Source organism: Phycodurus eques, chromosome 6, assembly GCF_024500275.1.
Source record: "Phycodurus eques isolate BA_2022a chromosome 6, UOR_Pequ_1.1, whole genome shotgun sequence".
NCBI classification, from domain to species: Eukaryota; Metazoa; Chordata; class Actinopteri; order Syngnathiformes; family Syngnathidae; genus Phycodurus; species Phycodurus eques.
The window spans coordinates 21,034,213-21,050,428 of NC_084530.1; the positions used below are offsets into that span (position 1 = coordinate 21,034,213).

At 39.6% G+C, this 16,216-nt stretch overlaps 2 protein-coding genes across 10 annotated transcripts in view; both read left to right on the top strand.

Annotated features, from left to right (window-relative positions):
* Nucleotides 1-8,106, top strand: part of fat1a (FAT atypical cadherin 1a) — an 85,619-nt gene extending 77,513 nt beyond the window's left edge. For 2 of the 9 annotated variants that reach the window (XM_061680395.1, XM_061680397.1), the window contains 5 exons: nucleotides 626-1,266; nucleotides 1,548-1,682; nucleotides 3,760-3,819; nucleotides 4,083-4,118; nucleotides 6,366-8,106. In XM_061680395.1, coding sequence (XP_061536379.1) covers nucleotides 626-1,266; nucleotides 1,548-1,682; nucleotides 3,760-3,819; nucleotides 4,083-4,118; nucleotides 6,366-6,925 — 1,432 coding nt within the window. In that variant the 3' untranslated portion in view covers nucleotides 6,926-8,106. Of the gene's footprint in view, nucleotides 1-625; nucleotides 1,267-1,547; nucleotides 1,683-1,871; nucleotides 2,101-2,130; nucleotides 2,157-3,759; nucleotides 3,820-4,082; nucleotides 4,119-6,365 lie in introns of those variants that run through there. The other 7 variants (XM_061680398.1, XM_061680400.1, XR_009768837.1 and 4 more) reach the window with 6 other exon arrangements.
* A 2,672-nt stretch (nucleotides 8,107-10,778) lies between these two features.
* The window catches only part of mtnr1aa (melatonin receptor 1A a), a 55,719-nt gene continuing 50,281 nt past the window's right edge, over nucleotides 10,779-16,216 (top strand). The window contains exon 1 of the mRNA XM_061680403.1: nucleotides 10,779-11,449. Coding sequence (XP_061536387.1) covers nucleotides 11,254-11,449 — 196 coding nt within the window. The 5' untranslated portion in view covers nucleotides 10,779-11,253. The remainder of the gene's footprint in view (nucleotides 11,450-16,216) is intronic.

Consider the following 16,216-nt stretch of genomic DNA (forward strand, 5'->3'; position numbering starts at 1 on the left):
CAAGGCCCGGGGGCCAGATCAAGCCACATCATATGGTCCGCTAAAGCCAATTATGTGTATCTTCTTCATGTTTCTTGCTAAAATCTGTACCCGAATTGCAAATTATCTTCTTTTTAAATAACGTTGTGATATTACAAGCATTTTCTTTTCTCACCAAAGCTCTTTTTTTTTAGTTGAACATACTAATTTCCTTGACTTATTATTTCAAAAGTAGTGATCCATTGAATTTTTGTGTACAGCGAACCCAAGTGCCGAATCGTGAAAGGCCGCGGATAACTGATGTCCCCACTAAAAACTTTGTCATGGAGTATAGATGATCACAAAAAGATGACACATAATTCCATACTTTCCACAGTAGAGTCTGGCTTGTCTGGTAGAGCAGTCTGCGTACTAGACTCCATAGGGAAAAAGTTCACTTTAAGGAAAACCTTGAGGACATACTATGATGTAACATGTATGTTCTCAAAGGAGTCTAACCTAATGCCAGTTAGTTACATGATTGGCACAATGTAAGCATTTCGTCCAAGGTTGCCAGCACTCTGAGCATTACAATAAAATAAAGACAAGTGTCTCATGATGTTAAAATGGGGTCATAAAGTGGACTTAGGAGTTTTTTCTGGTACAGGTGCCTGAACGACGTGGACGAGTGCTCGAGGAGCCCGTGTTCCAACGGCGGCCAGTGCCAAAACACGTACGGCTCGTACAAGTGCAACTGCTCTCTGGGCTTCGGCGGTCCGACATGCGAGCTCACTGCCGACGTCCGTAACGACTTTGTGTCCACCTCGTGGAACATCGGCCTGGAGGAGGTGGTGGGCATCGTGGTCTTCGTCTCCAGCATCTTCATCCTGGTGCTCTTCTTCGTCATCCTGCGCAAGAAGGCGTGCCGCGGAAAGTCCAAGACGGAGGACGACGATAAGCGAGGCGGATCCGGCGTGCCGCACTCCTTCCTCCAGAGGCCGTACTTCGACGCCAAGTTCAACAAGAACGTCTACTCGGACATCCCGCCGCAGGTGCCCGTGCGCCCCATCTCGTACACGCCCAGCATCCCCAGCGACTCGCGCAACAACCTGGACCGCAACTCCTTCGAGGGCTCGGCCATACCGGAGCATCCCGAGTTCAGCACGTTCAACCCGGACGCGGTGCACGGCCACCGCAAGACGGTGGCGGTGTGCAGCGTGGCGCCCAATCTGCCACCGCCCCCGCCTTCCAACTCTGTGTCGGACAGCGACTCCATCCAGAAGCCCAGCTGGGATTACGACTACGACGGTGAGTTTGACCGTCAGGATGATGCTGGGGACACAGACAGGGCTACAATCCCATCAAATGATTGTCTAACAAAATAAAATATACCTACAAATTTATTTTTTCGGATCTAAAAAGAACAACTAAAGCAATTATGTTTATTTAAAACATTTTTTTCAAAACTTGCACTGTCCAACATTTTTTTTTTCATCATGCATTTATTTAGTTTAAATTAAAAACAAAACTACTTTGGGAAAAGCAACTGTATCTCTGTTTTTTTTTTTCTTTGCGTCTCGGCCCTGCAGCCAAAGTGGTGGACTTGGACTGTGTGACCAAGAAGCCAGTGGAGGAGAGCGCGTGTCACCCCTTCAACACCAGGGGGAGCATGTCCGAAGTCCAGTCACTCAGCTCCTTCCAGTCCGAATCGTGCGACGACAACGGTACAGCGCTGATTCGCCTTTAATTCATAATCATGTCAAAACTTCAGTTTTTCTTTGATACCTTGTTATTTCTCCTCTATTTCGCTAACTTGCTTTCTGGACTCTCCAATGCTGGCACCTTCTTGGGTCACATGTTCTGTTTTTTTTTTTTTTTTTTTACTCTTTCCTTCTTATTGCTGCGGGGCTCAGCTCCCATATGGATCAGATCTGTCCACAGGTCCAGAACACGCTTTTAAAATAAAAAAAGAAAGCCCTGTAAGTCAAAGCTGTTGGAATTCTCCTGGGAAGAAACAAAAGTACAACAACAAAAAAATCAATTGCATGATGTCTTTTTTTTCTCACTTTTTTCATGTGCTAGACATAACCACGGCAGCTATGTTATGTTTGAAAGTTCTTGCACGCTTATTATTTGATTTAAGCATGCTCCCTTTTTTTGTTTTTGTTAAAGCAAACCTCAAGGAACGTATCACAATGGTACTCATATTCATTCATTATGTCACAACCCAATACAAGACTCCTATAAAAAAAAAAAATTAATCAGCCTTTTTAATAAAGGTATTGATGACCAATATTTTAATTATGCTGGCACTCATTTGCAGTGTTGTGTGCGTACAATTTCAAAGCATTTTTTATATTAATATCATCAAATTGAGCATTACTCCAATACCTCAATCAAAAATTATGCACATTAAAATGTTTTAATCGTTCTGTTTTAGGTATTGATTAAAAATATGTACATCATGGTGGTACACATTGGCAGTAATGTGCAACTGTTGGGCATCATAATTAGAGCTGTTTTTTCTTATTTTTTTAAATGACATAATTAAAATAAAAAGGGATCAGATTGGGATTAAAAAAAGCCTTCTTATCATTAAAAAAGCTGATTTATTTTTTTTATTTTTGTAACAAGTCTTGTATGGTGTCATCAGACGGAACTGCATTTCTCATCCTCCAAAATGAAAATGAGCCTTAAAATTGAATTCACAGGTCATTAGTGTCTCATTTCCCCGCATCCCCTTCCCTTTTTTGCAGGGGATGCATTTAAATCTCTGGGGAATTTCACTCAAAAATGTGTGTGTGTGTAGCACTAGCACTTTGTAGTGCGTCACTGTCATGTAATAATCCACAACCTTTAAATGTGTCACCAGTTGGCATAGGAATTTCAATTAATTTCTTAAACCGACAACCAGAAAAAAATTAACTATCGGTTAGTCTTTTAAAAAAAAAAAAAAAAATTCTATAATTTTTTTTTCTGAAATAACAGAAGCTGGCAGTCCCTCCAAAAATTTTCTTTACAAATTAACATAAAAAATATAATGTATTTATTGGCAGTGGCACAGTGGATGACTGGTTAGCACATCCACCTCACAGTTGAGAGGTTGTGGGTTCAAATCTGGGCTCTGGCCACTATGAAAAAACCTGAAGAAATTACCAAAACTGCAGAAAATATTTGAAATAATAAATAATTGGAATAGGTGTGTGTGTATATATATATATATATATATTCCACAGCGCTTATAATAATAAAAATATACCCCAAATTATGTAATGTAATGTAAAAATATACAGATTGAAAAAAATATTAAAATAATAATAATAAAGATATATTTATGTATTTTTCGTATTAAAATGTATTCTCCATGAAACTGCTAAAACACTATAAAATAACATTTGTAAAATATAACTATTTGAAAAAAATGTACAAAAAACAAATGTTATGTACATAATTACTATTTTAAAAATAATGCTTAACGTCTTCACAATGGATTAACTCTTGAGCTACAGTATGTACTGTTATTATTTTGTTTGTTCCTAATATTATTAATAATAATTTGTGGATTTTAGAAGACTAAGCCATTTTAGAAAATTCCACAAAAATGTGTTATTTAAAAAAATAAATAAAAATCTTCCATTTATAACCTAGGTTCATTTCCACTGTTAGTGGCCATTTTCCATTGTCTCATTGTTAGAAACCCAAATATTCTGTGTTAGCATTAGCGTCCCCTCCATATGTGTATTGTTGTTATCATTTTTATTAGCATTTATGCTAATGCTGGATCATCTCTCCTCTCGCAAGCCTCCATAGTGACTGTCATCCACTTTGTCAACTCTGTGCTTGACACGGTGGAAGGAGAAGGTACCATTTTTCTCTTCGTTGTTGTTGTCGTATGGCTAGCAGAGTCGCCATTTTCTTAGTGAGCTTGCTTAACAAGTCAAATCAAAAACCTCTAGCAATATTTAGGAAAATGGCAACCCTGTCAAAATAGCCCTCCACGTGTTTTGTCGCTTTCACCAAAACTCCCGTGTCCCACTGTGTTGTTACCTTCGTTAGCATCCATCGCCATTTTTAACGTTTTCTCTCTTTCTCCTCCTTCTCTTCTTCATGGATTCTTTTTAAAGAGTCTTTTGTGGCTCGTGAGCTCAAGAACACAAGAGGTGACTTTTTTCTTGGTGTTTGTGTGTTTTCATGGGTGTGACGCTGCTAACCACTAACTTGACGCTAACGATCATAGCTTTTGACGCTTTTTATGTGCTGGTGTGAAAGCCGAAGTGTGATTTTGAGATTTATTAGCGTTCCTACACATGGTTTGGTGATGTTAGCTTTAAAGAATTCTGTTTGGTAACCAAGTATATGTTTTTAGTTGCCGCTATACCTTACAGTTCAGTTCACTACGAAACAAATTGGAACGCTAGCTAGTCTGGTAGCGGGATGGCACTAGCGATCAGTTAAGAAACTAGTTCAATATCATAGTAGTGCGACAAAAAAAAGCAGTAAAACAAACTTTTTTTAAAAAATTGTGATTCAATTTTTTTACAACACATTTTTGGGGGAATCTTACCATTGCCAACACATTCTGTTCACCAATCAACATACACTATTGTTAGAGAAAGAGATGACAAAAAATATGTCAGTAATTGACAATAAAAAAAAGAATGAGCTTTGTAACAGTCCAAGTAATTTCTTTGTTCAAAACAAAAAACAAAATTGTAATCGTAAGTGAAGTGTAAGGATTATCGGAAACTTGGCTATTTTGTTTTTGTTTTGTATGACTAGAAGTTGTCATAATTGTAGTTAGATTGTTGTTCTCAGGATGTCATTAAGCGTTGTTATGAATGAACAAGTTGTTTTGTGGTTGCATGCTTTTTAAAGTTTAGCGAAAAAATACAAATATAATCACAAACCCAACATAATTTTAGTATAGTGTTAAATATATTGTAGAAGTTATCATTTATTTGCTTAGCTTGCATTAGTATGTATTATGGACGATTTTGATGATTGCTTGCTTGGAATATGTCTCGCCTTCAAGAAGATGACTCAGCAGGAATCATCCGATAGAAGTTTGTTGTTGGCCACATTACCACCGTGTGGGTACTATTACAGTTTTGAAACTAAATTCAAGATCTTGCTTGTTTGGAGGCGAAATGGGACTAGCTATGTAAATACAGTAGTCACCACAGATTTCAGTAAAGCAGAAAAATCTGTTATTTCACGCAATTGTTTCAAAACTGCAAAATGTCATATTACCGTACATTTCCATGTTATTCCACATCTACTGAACTTTTGGTAGGAATAAAAAAAAGAACTGAATTGTACACTTGAAAAAAAATTGGCATTTTTTTGAGTTGGTGTGTAACATGACCAGATGTCGTCATGATCCCTATCAGGATTTGTCAAGTGTTGTTATTAATGAACACGTGGATGTATGGTTGCAGGTTTTTTAATGTAAGCAACAACATAACTTATAAAAATGTAAACCAAACACTTTAGTTTTAAAATAGTTTGTCATTAGCCATGTTTCCACCATACGGTTGCCGTTCAGTTTCCATTAAATTTTTTTATAAACTTTTTTTTTTTTTTTTTTTTAAACTCCCATAATCACAGCACATATTAGGTAACCTAGCGTAACTAACTGCCAGTACATCAATATGGGTCAATCTGCAACTTTGCAGCATTTTGTTTTTTATAAACGCAGAAATTTTCATATTCCCAATCTGCTCCACCTTTTAGGTAGCCTAGCCTACACAAATGAGAGCATGCAACTACATCAATATCGGTTATTCCGCAAATTCGCAACTTTGACAATACAAATATAAAATCTAGCGCTACATCATAATAATCTGACTAAGAAAAGCCAAAAATATAACTTTGTTTTCTCGTAAACTAATGATATTTTTAAAAATATTTTTTTATTTCACCATTATCTTCATGTTGTCTGTCAACCAAACAACAGACAGCAAGATGTCGGAAAGTATGTTGGTACTGTTGCTATTAATGTTAACTGAAGTGTACGAATTATCAGAAACATAGGACTATTTAATGACAATATAAATTCTAATAAAAATGAGAACCAAACTTATTATTTTCAGTACAATTTAATTTTTAGCCACATTTTGAAAACTTTGCCAGTACATCAATATTTGCACCTATATATATATATATATATATATATATATATATATATAAAAAAGCAAACTGAACTGTACGAATTATGGAATTATCAGAAACTTGGCTTTTTTGTTTGTTTGTTTGTGTGACCAGTCGTCGTCGGAAATCTCTGTTATGTTGTTGTACTCGGGATGCCGTCAAGTGTTAATGAACAAGTGGTGTGTGGTTGCATGCTTTTTAACGTTGACAAAAAGTTAGCATCAGAATGCTAACGTTAGTGATTTTTCCCCGTGCAGGTTATCACTGGGACACGTCTGACTGGATGCCGAGCGTCCAACTCCCGGGAATCAAGGAGTTCCCGCAGTACGAGCTGGTGGAGTCACCTCCCGCAACTTTGTACAGCGACCCGAGTGCCATGGACACCGACTATTACCCGGGCGGTTACGACATCGAGAGCGACTTCCCGCCGCCGCCCGACGACTTCCCGTCCGGCGACGAGCTGCCGCCGCCGCCGCCCTCGTACGGCGACACGCTACGGTCCACGGCCACGGACGGCATCCGCCGCCGTCCCGCCCTGCCGGAACTGTACAGCCTCGGCCACTACCTGGGCCCCCGGGGCGACGGCGACACCGCCCCGCCGTCCTCCACCACGGCCACCGCCGGCGGCTTCCCTCCGAGTCGGGACCTTGACGACATGTCGCTGTCGCTGTACGCGTCCACCGCCTCCTGCTCGGACATGTCGGCGTGCTGCGAGGAGTCCGAGGCCATGATCAGCGACTACGAGAGCGGCGACGACGGCCATTTTGAGCGGCTGTCCATCCCGCCGCTGGGCTCCCAGCAGCACACTGAAGTCTGACACTGGATCCCCACAAAAAGTGCCTGAAGCCGCCCCATGAGCCCTCCTTGTTTTTGTTTTTACGCCTGATACGATCCTATTCCACAAGGGGATGTTTGGACTGACACATACTGTACTTGCCAAGCCTCCCATATTTTATGGCGTCACATTTCTCCTGTCGGTTTTTAAGGATTGCCAAATGTTTCTCTGTTTTAGCTCGCAACTTGAGATAGGATGTTTGCGACATAGTTGCCAACCTTCCCGTATTTTACGTATTTCCCCCTGATTTTTAGGGTTGCCACATGTTTGCAATTTGGCACAGGACTGGTTGCGACGTAGCACAAACCTCCAGTTTTACCTGTGATCCTCCCATTACTTCTTCCTCCTGCTGTCACATTCCCAGTTTTTAAGGACTGCCAAAAGTAGCTCGGTGTTAGCTTGCGAATTTAGACAGAGAATGTTTAGATTGTTTACAACATATTGTACTTGCCAACTGCTTTGTTCGCGAGTCTACATTTTTGCCATCTGACCAGGGATCTTTGGAATAGTTGCAACCTATTTGCCAAGACTTGCATATTTTCCTGTGGCTTCATGGCGTCACATTTGTGCTATATTTCCCTGGATTTTTAAGGTTGCCAAAAGTTAGGTGGCATAAGTCCCAAGTTTACAATTTGACCTGGCATGAGATTTTTCCCGATTCTAGGCTTGGCAAAAGTGCAATTTAACTTGGAATGGTTGTGACCTGCTAAAAATCTGTAAAATCTTTAAAATATTTTACTCCTGACTCCTGGTGTTACATTTCTCTCGTATTTTTACAAGTTTATAAGAAATTTTACATTGGCCAATATTTAGGCAATGTTAGCTCACCAGTCGATACGGCGGGGGATGTTTTGACCGTGGCATACTAGCCAACCCTCACGTATTTTACTGCTTTCACATTAGACCCATTTTCCTCCTGATTTGAAGGATTTCCAAAAGTTTGGTGGTATTAACTTGTAAATTAACCAACCAGTTTTTCCATAATAATAATAATCCCATATTTTACTATTTCCTCCCAGAGTCACATTTCTCCCGATTTCCCCCATATTAGGCTTCACTAGGTACTTCACCTGATCCCCAAGAAACTGACGTTTAAAAAAAAAAAAAAAATTAAACAGGAAGATTGGCAAGTATGGGTTGCAAGAGAAGACAAAAAGACTTAAGTCCCGACTCACTTGAAGTGGATTGTCCGTTTCAACAGGGAAACAAAAAAAAAAAAAAAAAAAATTCATCATGACAAAAAAAAATAACAAAGTGAAATTCACAACAGTTTATATAAATAGAACATTTTCTACAAGTGGTGATTTTCAGTGTAAATGTCAATGTACAGTTTTGATTTCCAAGTAGGTTTTGTAGATATTCAGTGCTTTTATTTTGAAGAAACAGTGTGACATGATCAGCCTTACTGTGCTAGCGTTCACAAAAAGTTTGTCATTTAAAGAAAAAAAAAAAAGGGTCTTCAGTGAACGACTGCATTACTCGTCTTTTTTTAATCGTTTGTTTGTACATCTTGACGTTGGAACCTCTTATTTTTCCATCAAGGAAACGGGACCCGATGATATTTATGGTCGTCATGGATACCACCCGTGTCCGTGTATGTCTGTGCGAGTGTGCGTAAGCGAAGCATTTGTCTTGTTAAGGTTTTTATTGAGTTACTGGCACCAGCTCACGCTTTCCTACTGGCAATAAATTATTCCCCCCAAAAAAAAAAGATTGGCTTGTGTCTTTTATAGACATATACAGTGTATATATTTTTGTCACTATTTCTGCTTTACAAATGTGTATATATTATTAATAGAATATATACATATAAATATTGTATTTGTATTGAATATGTGTTTTACATTGGTATATTTCTAGGTGTATAATAATGTGTATTCAAATATTTCAAACTTTATTTTAATATTTAGTTTACAAATTTAGCTGTATTAGATTTGTTGAAAATGTACTTACTATTACTATATTTCTGTATATTATAAATATATATGAAGTATTTTGTTTATAGATTAACCACCAAAATTGAATAAAAAAGAAAATGGATTGATGTTTATAAATTACATTTTCATTTTGATAATTGATTTGTAAACAAAATATTTTGAGAAAAATAAAATATTCTCTGAGAATTTTTATATTTAAAAAGGAGAAATTATTTTGTATTTAAAAAAAATATATTTTGAAATGTATTTGAAACGTTTTCCACTATCCATCAATCCATTTTCTGGACCGCTTTTCCTCACTAGGGTCGTGGGTCCCAGCCATCTAAAATGTTTATATTTGCTTGTACTAGTTTTGTTTGTTAAACTTAAAAACATTTTTTTTAAACATTTACAATTAGTATAAAATATATTTTAAAAACGTAAGTGTGTTCAACATTTGTTTTAAAATTCAAATATCAAAATTTCCCATTTTTAATTCATTTAGTTCCCTTCTATGGAAACTTCATACACAAAGTGGTGGAGATGATCCTTTCCGCATGATGACGCTTTAACCAAGAAAATTGAGGGTTTTTGAAATGAAGTGCATTTGTATTCACGAGATGATTCTTCATAGATATTGGATTATTAATGAAAAAAGTAATGAAGCATTTGTTTAACAGCTTCCGAGCATGGAAACGTGAAGTTTTAAATGGCTTTCTGTAGATGGGTCACTGGTTAAGATGTTGATTGTTATTACGTAAGTTTTTATGGTAAATGAATAGTTGCTTCAAATCTCTGCAAAGTTGTAGTACCACGTCTAAACCACAAGATGGGGCCACAAGATAGGTCTAAAGAGCTCATTGCGGCGAGCAGGTTTTAATTTTTTTTTATAAAAATACCAAACGATAATAATTACTAGTTTTGATTGACACTAAGAGGTATTAATTTAACAATGGTCATTATTGTGTGTTTTTTTTTTTTTTTTGCTTTGACCTGCGAGTGCAAACATGAGATCCGAGCACTGTATGGTGGCAGTGAATTCAACTCAACACACTTTACAATAAGCATCATTTTGGCAAAGAGTGAAAAGCTTTTCAAAAAATAAGCTTCAAGCTGTTTAATGTCACTCCCATTTGAAGTTTACTGTCGTAATTTAAACAAGCATATACCTTAGCCCTTAGTCTGCTATCTTATTGGCCTGCCAATAAATAAACCCCAAAGAAGAACAAGGAAGGCCAATACATTAGGTACAGTTGTGTTTTGTCTTTAAAATGTTCCATGTTTGCAGGTTATGCGGAGAGTAAATGTTATTATACCCACCGGAAGGAGAGGAGACTACGCTGGCGCGTTTGGCTGCGGCTTCCCCCTACGGAAAGGTTTTTCTTTTTAGTTGAAAATGTCTTATTTTATTGTTGTTTTTTTGTTTTATCTGTACAGGCAATGGTTTAAGTGTCTTAAAACTGTCATACAGGTGTAAAGAAAAAAAGTAAATTTCTTTTTCTTGCTATTTTTTTGGCTGTCCTTTGTTTTTTTTTTTTTTTTTTTTTTTCCTCCTTCCATCCTTATTCTTGTCTACTTTTCCCTCTTTTTGTCCTCTAAAGGTTTGATAGGTGCCTTACGAGTAAAATGTATTATAATTGTTATGATTATTGTTACTTGTTTCTCAAGGCACCACTGTATGTCTATATGTGACTTTAAACGTGGTCAATAAAGTTTTGTTGAAGACCACAGCATCACCCAAGAACTGAATTATTTCCACTTTTACATTGTTTCCTATGGGCGGGGGGCTGATCCAAAATGTGAACAAATGGAGTTTGTGTGTCCAACCAGGAATATTTTTTTTTTATTAAAAGACATTTGGACAAAAGTGATGAAGACGCGTCTGTACTGTAATGTCTGGCGGCGTTTTCGTGACAGAGACGGAGGGGGAATATGAATGACATAGACGCCCGCGTGGAAAAGATGAATGGCTGAGCGCCATGAATGAAGGCTGTAGTTCCTCCAGTCGGTCTCCGGGTGGAAGTGTTTGCCCCTCCGCCAAACAAAACCTCAACGTGCGTTAGCGGCGAAGTTGTCACACACAACACGCGTGGACTCGGGAGAAAAGGGAGACACGCCGCGTGGGGTGAGGGATAAAAAGGAACAAGAAGGGGATGGTGGAGGGAACACAAACCCACTCACAGTCACTCAAGCTGGGGAAGGGCGAGGAAGGAGGCCGTGGAGGATGAGCAGCGGAGCCGCGCCAGGCTCCCGAGTCCCGGCGTTGGCAGCGCTATCCCGGCGATAGCGTGCCGAGAACCCCCGCCGACCCTCGGCGGCTCCGCTCACTTTCGAGACAAAAACAAACAAACAAACAAACAAACAAGCACAAAAAAAGTTCGTCCTCCCTGTACAATGGTCACAAATGGGTCAGAGCTGAACAGCACCGCGCCGGACCCCGACGACGACACCGCCGCCGCCGTTCTCAGCCGCCCGCCGTGGGTCACCACAACTTTGGGCTGCTTCCTCATCTTCACCATCGTGGTGGACATCCTGGGCAACCTGCTGGTTATCTTCTCCGTGTACCGCAACAAGAAGCTCCGGAACGCAGGTGGGTCGCGTACCCGGAACACTCGGCTACTTCAACCGGTGGAGCCGAAACACCGACTTGGTGGTGACGAGGTTCACGAGGCGAAATAGTAAATTTCTTGGGGTTCGTTTTCAGGAATGTAATGACTCTACTTGACGTCGTTGTGATTGGAACAATAGTCGAAGAATCGTTAGGATCTGGACTGTTCGGTTTTTGTCGTTAAGTTCGACTATTTATCAAATACTAAAACGGCGCTAGTTTGACATATCGTTTAGCCTAATGTCATTTTTGAATGACAAGAAAAAAAATAAAATAAATAAAGCCAAAGAAAAAAAACACACACAAAGTGGATTACCATGACCTGGATGACTGAGACAGTCATAAAGAAAAAAAAACAAAAACAAATTTTTAGCAAGCACAGTTTCTTATTATATTTATTTATATTGGTTTTGCGACACTAGTTTTAATTAGGCCATTAACATTGAGCGCTCCCTTTTTGTTTTTAGTCGTATTAAGTTTTTAATTTTTGTTTGGCTCAGGGGCCAAATTGACTTAAAATTTGACAGGCAGGCCAAGCCAGGACCAGATGCTTACATATCAAAAATAAAAAAAATATTTGAAAAAAGGCATTATAGTGTTAATAGTTAGATTTACTTTTAATGGGAACCGTGTTGTTTTTTTGATCACCTTTTTTTGCCAGTGCATCAAAGTCTGCTGTTGGTTTTGTTGTGGCAATTCTCAGAACACATCTGAGGTGTTCATCACTCAGCTGGGATCTGTAAGATGTTTTGTTAGTGTTCATCACACTAAGAGTCTGTTCACACACATATGTAGAGACAAACAACACCAGCATCCTCGGGGCCATCTTCTGGATATTTGGAAATGTGTCTGCACTTAATGAAGCATAAAACTCATCCAGTTTGAGAGCTGAACTTCTCTTTTAAGACAGTATCACATTGGAGATCAATCAATTTCATCTGCAGCTCCCGTGGCGCTGTTTCAGGGTCTTGTGTGACTGAATCTTGGATGGCAGTTTGTCAGATTAGGTGTTTTGCTGAGCCTCCAAGATTGATTTATACTGCTGAGCAGTAGCCATCAGTTCCTGGGTTGATTGGCTGTTAGCATAATCAGCTTTCTTGGTAGAAAAGTGACGGGTGATGTTATATTCCTCTAAAACCGTAGTGGATTCTTAACAAATTTGACATACATGCCTTTGACTGGGCTTCAGTGAAAAAAACATTTAGTAGTCCATTCTATATTAAACACTCGGCACTCACTGTTGACTTTTCTTTTCTTTGGCCCGCTCACGATTGAAGAAGGGTTCAGCGCAGGAGCAGAGTAAAAACAGAACAGCCAAAGTCAAGTCAATGTATCACTTATCTACTGCGCTACCTGGTGGAGCCACTGGGCATTACAAGACAAGCTGGTGGAACCGCTGGGCATTACAGCACAACCTGGTGGAACCACTCTGCATTATAGGACAAGTTCAAATGAATATACTCATGATTTTGATATGATTTGGCCGATTCTGTACCAATCTTGGGCGGGCCGGATTGAAATGATCAACGGACTGGATGTGGCCCGTGGGCCGTAGTTTGTCCACCACTGGTCTAATACCTCCATAAAAGGGCCACGATTGCTGGTGCTTGGGAGGGGTGATAATGGCGTGCTGGAGGGAGAAAGTTGTTGTGCCACGGTGGCGAGTCGGCGTTGCGTTCAAGAGCTGCGAGGATAGTACGCTTCCTTTTTCTCACCTCTGTTACGATAGGGAAGGGGACAAAACAACAACAACAACAACAACTGTATACTGTACCTAAACGCACGACGAGCGCCCAAGTAAACAACAGCGTCTATTCCCGGAAATACAGGTACCGATCTCTGTTTGCTGATTGTGCCAGTCGTGTGGCGCCAGTAAACAACAGTGGCCAATTCTAGAACTAACAGACTTTGTCTGTTGCAAGGTGGCATTTTGAGTTCCAACTGGACACTACCGTTCTGTCTGTTAAATCAGAAGCCCCTTGTTTCCGGGTCCGTTAAATCGAGGTTCCACTGTACTAGTGTTCAAGCTTGAGTACTCACCGATGCAGATACTGAGTACCGATACCGCTAGTACTTTTGATACTGCGGTGCAGGCACAGCAATTACAGGTCACTTCTTAAGGTTATTGTGTATGAGAGACGGTGTACAATATTGAAGACTAAGGTTAAGCACCACATCTCGTCATCTTTTGGGGGATACAGTGACCTCGTTACTTGTTGTGATTTGGGGTGAGCTGTTGCTAGCTGTTCTCGTAATGGTGACGTCTAAAGCTAGCTATTGAACTATTAGCTCTTGTCAACCTACCATTGAGGTTTATTATTGTTGTATTTTTTCCCACCCCCATTTCTCGTCACCCTCCAATTGAGGATATACTGTAGCTATATATGTTCCCTTATTGTGGCAGGCAGCTCGCGTGGACCAGCCACAGCCTACTTTTTGAAGCGGAGGTAATTTCAGTGACCCCAAAGCAAGCAAGCACAGAGAGCTGAGCAAAGAGCAACAACTGACGCAATTATTGGCAGTCTGAAGCCAAAGGGGGAAGCCCGCCGCATCCTGGCATGAATGCTTCCCGTGACGTTCACTAGCATCCGGACAATCAATGCCGCTCCGAGCTTAGGGTTTCATCCAATGATGCTTTTCACGTACGTCGTCTTATTTTTAAAGGAACTGATCTTCTTAGTTGGTTTTGACTGTTTAGCCAAATACTGCTGACCTCAAGTGACTGTTGTTAAACGGATTTAGCAACATCTATCGTCACCTTGTAATGACGGGTAGCAACATCAAATGTTTCCATAGCTACAAAGCAGCTTCTTTTTCCAGTCCAGACATTCCGACATTTCCTTGTACCTGTAGCTGTTTCTCATGATTCAGGTTTAAAAATGGACTGCGAGTCGTGCCAGTTTTATTTTTACAGGTTTTTACATTGGAATCGGCATCGTTCATACTTTAATGGATAATTTAGTCAAATGACTTTGTTGTTATAACCAAGGTTGACCCCACTTGGTTTATTAAAACAAACAACAATCAACAACAACGATTGTATAGTCGTCTGTCGTCACTATGTGAATAGAGGAGGTGCGGTCAAAAGTGGCGAAGTTCTTGCGGCCAGTGGAGCTACTTGTTATAACGTAGTAAACCACCCAAATGTACAGCGTAAGCATTTATTTTCCATTCGCCTGCCATGAAACGCTAATAGCATTCCGATTCCACTGGCAGTCTGAATGTCGTCTTCTTCTCCATTTGTTTCACAGTCGACCAACTGTTTGAAACACTCGCTACTACTACTCGCTATTGCAGTTTGTGGTACTTTGTTAGTTCCTTTCAAATACCTATGGAGTCAGAATGCTAATGCTAAAAAACTCTCCGGTAAAAACAGCCACACTTGATTCACTTGAAACAGTGTGACTGTGTGAATTTTAAAGACAAAAGATCACAAAGTAGGCGTAACAATTGATTAATCAATTATCAAATTAATCAACAACTGTTTTGATACTCAATTAATCATTTTAGAAACCTTGTTTAGTTTAACTTGAAATTGTCCAAATCCTCTGAATTTCTGCCTCTCATCAGTAAATATTCTCAGAATTACAATGAAAATAATTTCTGCCTATTTTCTGACCAAACTAGTAATTGAATCATAATCAATTTATGGTTGTGCATTTTTTGTTTTGCACCGTCAATTTGAAATAATGTCCTGTTTTTTAATAAAAGGATGGAAATGTAAGTTTTTAAAATGTGAGTCATCGATTAATCGAAAAAATAATTGACAGATTAATAGTTCAATAATGGTTAGTTGCAGCCCTAATAGGGTAATTCTTACTGAAATAGTCAAGCACCCTGAGAAGTTTATCATGTGTCCACAGTGTATAGACCTCCTTCAAGTCCACATCAGTTGTCTAATGGGTTTCACAGTGGGACAATCACTACATGCTTTTACTTCTTTAGTACGGCGATGTACGCGGTTGTCAGCATTGAGTATTAAAGCTGCATTAAAGTGTATGAGGGGGTTGATGGGGGTGGGTAAAAGAGGTAGATTTAGGGAATGGCGTCTTTGAAGTAGTACCATTATTACAGCTAATTACATGCAAAGGGGTCATAATGCAGCCACCTTCTCTGCCCTGAGTTCAGTGGAGTGTGCATTTGCCAATAATGAAATGCCCCCGATTGGAAAAATTCCAACAATCTCTGGCAAGCAATTGAATAATTGTTTAATTGTGTTTAGCGGCGGCCACTGTCCCTGGACGCCGTGCCTCCGAGGTGCCGCTCTCCAATCGAAGATCGGGTGGGTGACGTGCGTGCCTAACTCACAGCGAGCCCAGTTTTTAAAATTCTGTTCAGAAATGTAGACTTGTATGCGAATTGGCAGACAGAGATGGATTGCCATATTTCTCAATCGTGCTTTCATCACCGTTTATTTTAGTGGATCTGTGGTTTATTTTCAAAATTTCAAGAAATGACACCAAACCATCAGATAGCCTTTCAGTCACAGTTAACAGAGATAACATCTAAATTACTGACACACACGTTAATCTCACCACTCTGCACGCAACATGCCAATAAAAAGGCTCATTGTTGGGATCTTTTATAGATTCAACCCCCCCCCCTTTAGGCTCGAATCAGTTAAGTCCTTATCTGCAGGATGACAGGTACATCGGAGATGATTCAGCTGCACGGAAAACAAACTGCTGGGCAGGGGTAACCGCTCCACAACGGCAACTCAGTACAATGTGACAACCTTTTTAGTCATAC